This window comes from Myotis nattereri, assembly GCF_964212035.1.
Source record: "Myotis nattereri genome assembly, chromosome: 1".
Classification (NCBI taxonomy): domain Eukaryota; kingdom Metazoa; phylum Chordata; class Mammalia; order Chiroptera; family Vespertilionidae; genus Myotis; species Myotis nattereri.
Window position 1 is genome coordinate 110,881,807 of NC_138075.1, and position 3,906 is coordinate 110,885,712.

Genomic DNA, 3,906 nt, shown 5'->3' on the forward strand with positions numbered 1-3,906 from the left:
GACATCTCTTCCATGGACTGGACCAGGAAGAGGACCACAATCCAGGCTCTTTCCCCGCCTCTACAATGCCTCCTCACACCCTTACTGCATACAGCACCACTCAGGGTCCCAGGGAAGCCTCAGTAGCTAGTGTTCCCATTTGTCTCATGGGCTAATTTGGGGGGAGGGACATCTGCAACTCAGCTCAGCTGGGGACCCAGCCTCTCACCCACCACTGGGCCACCCATGCTACCGCCTGCCGCATAGTCAGTGTGTGTCTCACAGACCCGCCCCATGTGGACAGGCCGGCTGGCCATCCTGGCTCTCCAGCTCCTGATCCTACCCCTGACAGGGGCTTCTAGATCAGATGAAACTCCAGGCAGACACAGGGAGCATCAGAAATGCTATTTATTCCTCCGCTGTTCCCAGGCTGAGGCCGCCTCAGAGGGCTAGGCTACAGATGCACACTTGGAGAGAGAGGCAGAGCAGATGTCCAGGATGGCAGGGCAGAGGCTAAAGGAGGAAGGGTGAGAAGAGGAAGGCCCCCAGATCCTCCAGTCCTGTCTGAGACGGGGGCAGAGAATTTGGAGCCCCCAAGTCATTAGGGGACGCCCCAGGGCAGCAGGAGCTCAAGCAGGTCACTGAGAGTTTCAAAGCCACACCAGCCTCTGCCCCTATATCCCATTTCTTTTTCCTGTGCCCTGTCTACTTCAGGCGATTTCCCTGCCAAGTCCTAAGCCCCCAGCCTTCACCAGCTGGTCAGTCCCAGTCCCTGGATTCCATCAGCGAGGCCTTGCCCAGTTGTAGGGTGGTACCCTGTTAGCAGGCTGCCTACACGGGGGCATGGGCCATGTGGTTAGCAGCAAGGAATACCGAAGACCCATGAGTTATGGGATCCAATTCTGACCTAGTCACCAGCATTGAGCGAGTCTAGAAGTGGATGTGGCGAGTGTCCCGGAAGAGAATAGAAGGGGAGGTAGGAAGATGTGATATCCCTCATGCAGGTCTAGGGAGCTGCCAGCCCCAGACCCCTGCCTGGACATCCATGGAGTCAGGGGGAGGAGTCAAGAGGGCTGCTGCAGCTCAGCTGGGTGGGGGCGGAGCTAGAAGGAAGTGAGGAGGAGGAGGAGGAGGAGGAGGCTCTGGCCCAGCAGAAGCAGACCTGGAGGCTGCTGCCCAGAGACCCCGCCCCCTGCTTCGGCAGCCTCCCGGCCTCCAGTGCGGCTGAGGTAAATGATGACCACGTTGTCCTCAGGACCTGATGGCTGCACCTCGTTGTCCACCGTATAGCAGCCCTTACCCTCCGCAGCTTTGCCATGGAACCTGCGCCGCAGCACATCCTCGCCCGGAGTAGCTAGTGCCACGTTCACCGAGCTCTCTGCACTGCCCAGCTCATTGGTGGCCAGGCAGCTGTAGGTGCCTTCCTCCGGCTTGCCAAAGTTAGGGATGAACAGGCTGCCATTGGCAAAGGCCTGGAAGCGTGGCTGGCTGCTGGCTGCCAGGGCATGCCCATCAGCACCCACGTTGGGGCTGGTGATCTCCGCCGTGCCACCAGGCGTCTGGATGTGCCAGTGAAGCTGCGGGGCCGGCTGCCCCTCCACAGCACAATAGAGTGCCAGCATGAAGCCAGGTCGCAGCTCGGCACCATCCTGGCTGGGCTGGTAGGTGAGTTGCACCAAGGGTGCTGAACAAGGCAGTGGCAGCAGGCGCGTCAGCGGTGTGCCCTTCAGCACATCGGGTGAAGTGCAGGTGATGTTGTCCTGCTCTGGGATGGACACGGCTGTGGTCAGGGCCCATGTCTTGAACCACATGATGCCGCAGGTACACTGGAAAGGGTTGTTATTGATCTGCAGGTGGGACAGCACAGTGAGCGGTGCAAAGGTGCCCTCAGCCAGTGTGTGCAAGCGGTTGTGATTGAGCTGCAGTGAGCTCAGGGCATGAAGACTGCGGAAGGCATCTCGGGGGATGAAGGTCAGCTCATTGCTGTTCATCTTGAGTAACTGGAGGGCGCTGAGGTTGTGCAGGTTGCTCCAGGCAAAGTCAGAGATGAGGTTGTGGCTGAGGTCCAGGCTCTTGAGATGGCCCAGTGAGGTCAGAGCGCCAGCAGCCACTGTGCGAATCTCGTTGTGTGCCAGCCACAGAGACCGCAGCAGGGGCACCTCCCTGAAGGCACCCTCTGGCAAGCTGGGCAGCCGGTTGACTGACAGGCTCAATGTGGTCACGTTGGCTGGGAAGCCAGGTGGCACAGCCTCCAGGTCGCGGTAGGCACAGTCGGCGATCCGGAAGCCGTACTTCTCCCCACAGTCGCAGGGCTCAGGACAGGCCTGCCCCAGGCCCAGGAGGACCGCCCAGCACAGAAGACACAGCTCCTGCATCCTACCTCCTGCCGGGGAGAACATGACACTGAGGCGACTCCAAGGACCCATGGAAGGCAGTCGTGCCAGCGCAGAGCTCAACCCAGAGCTCTTCCCCATCAGAAGGGCCTGCCCCACATAAGCCAGCTAAGACCCAACACCACTTAGCCCAGCACCCTTATTTTACAGAACGGCCAACCGAGGCCCAAGGAGGGTCCAGGACTTGCTTTAGGTCATGCAGCCAGGAGAGGTGACAACAGGATAGAAGAGAACCCTAGCTCCTCCTCTGAGTGGAGAGCTCTCCCTGCTTTGGCCAGTTCCTAGCTGACTTTCTGGATTGAAATGAGTTTTCCAGTCCACCCCTCCCCCAGCACTCTGCAGACCCTCCCTCCTGCCGTCAGTTCGGCATCCTGGCCGCAGCCCCTTCCACCGGAGCCCCCCAAGAGGTATGCTTTGCCCTAGCCCAGACAAGGCCCCTGTGCAGTGCACACACCCCCGTCCGCCCCAGCCCCCTCTTGCTCCTACTGGCCCTGACCACAGCGGACACCAGGCCCTTTCTGCAGAATCACCCCCAGGGCCTGTCTGTTAAGTCTATGCCAGGCAGCTGCCTAACTAAACCCTGCCGGGACCTCTCAGCTGGCTTGGGCGAGGCCAGAGGCTCCGCCCAAATGCTGCTGGGATTTCCGGGGCTGTGGTTGTAGGAGGGGTAGATGTCCCTGGACAGGTCCAAAGCACCCTAAACCACAGGGAAATGACCAGGGAACCCCTGGGCCCAGCAGCCCCCCTTCTCCTGCTGGCCCTTGGAGCCCTCCTCCCACTGGCTTACCTTCAAATACTCTTTCTTGATCAAGGAGTGTCTCTCAGGATGGAACCAGAAAGCAACAAAGGCCAGAGTTAGCCAGGACAGTCTTCAGGGCCAAGGGCGCACAAGGGAAGAGGGGGCTGCTGGAGGAAGGGGCAGCCTGGTCCCTGCACCCAGAGTCCGGGGCCAGCTGCTGAGAGGAGGCTGCAGGAAGGGAGCCCAGGCAGCCTGCACACTCCCTTCCTCCAGCAAAACAACTGCTTCTCTGCAGCAGCAAGGACCTCTGTTTCATAAGTGACACCAGAAACTTGACGGGGAAGATGCCAAATTTTTTTGGCTTTTTTTTTTTTTCTTTCTCTCTCACTTTTAGCAGCTTCAACTTCCTTAAAGGCACACACTAGCTGGACAGGACCCAAGAAAAGATGGGACAGAAGGGTTTTTATGGTGGGAAGGGTAAGAAACTGAATCTCAAGGAAAGTAAGAGACTTCTAATCTCACTTTAAACAAGAAAAAATGGGAGGCCGTTTTCTAAGCTGGGCCCGTATGAGTGGTTATGTGTGTATTTATATGTGCATGTACATGTGGGTGTGACAGCTCAGTGTGGGAATGAGTTTGTATGTGTGTTTGTGTGGGTGTGGGTGTGAGACTGTGTGTGAATTTGTGTGTGTTTGGGAATGTTTGAGTGTATTTGTGTTTGAGTAGGTGTGAGACTGTCTTCGTGTGTTTTGGACTGTGTGTGTGCATGTATTTGGGCATGCGTGCGTGTGTGCG

The 3,906-nt window shown here is 58.0% G+C and overlaps 1 protein-coding gene across 1 annotated transcript; it reads right to left on the bottom strand.

The window, feature by feature from the left end:
* Nucleotides 1-375: 375 nt before the first annotated feature.
* On the bottom strand, nt 376-3,402 carry ISLR (immunoglobulin superfamily containing leucine rich repeat). The gene is made up of 2 exons (XM_081111240.1): nt 3,160-3,402; nt 376-2,362 (listed from the first exon to the last, which is right to left on the bottom strand). The coding sequence occupies exon 2, from the start codon at nt 2,352-2,354 to the stop codon at nt 1,083-1,085; it is 1,272 nt and encodes a 423-aa protein (XP_080967366.1). The 5' UTR covers nt 2,355-2,362; nt 3,160-3,402; the 3' UTR covers nt 376-1,082.
* Between the last annotated feature and the right edge of the window lie 504 nt (nt 3,403-3,906).

Coding starts and splice junctions, on each gene's coding strand:
- ISLR (XM_081111240.1), bottom strand. CDS start 2,354: ATGCAGGAGCTGTGTCTTCTGTGCTGGGCGGTCCTCCTGGGCCTGGGG.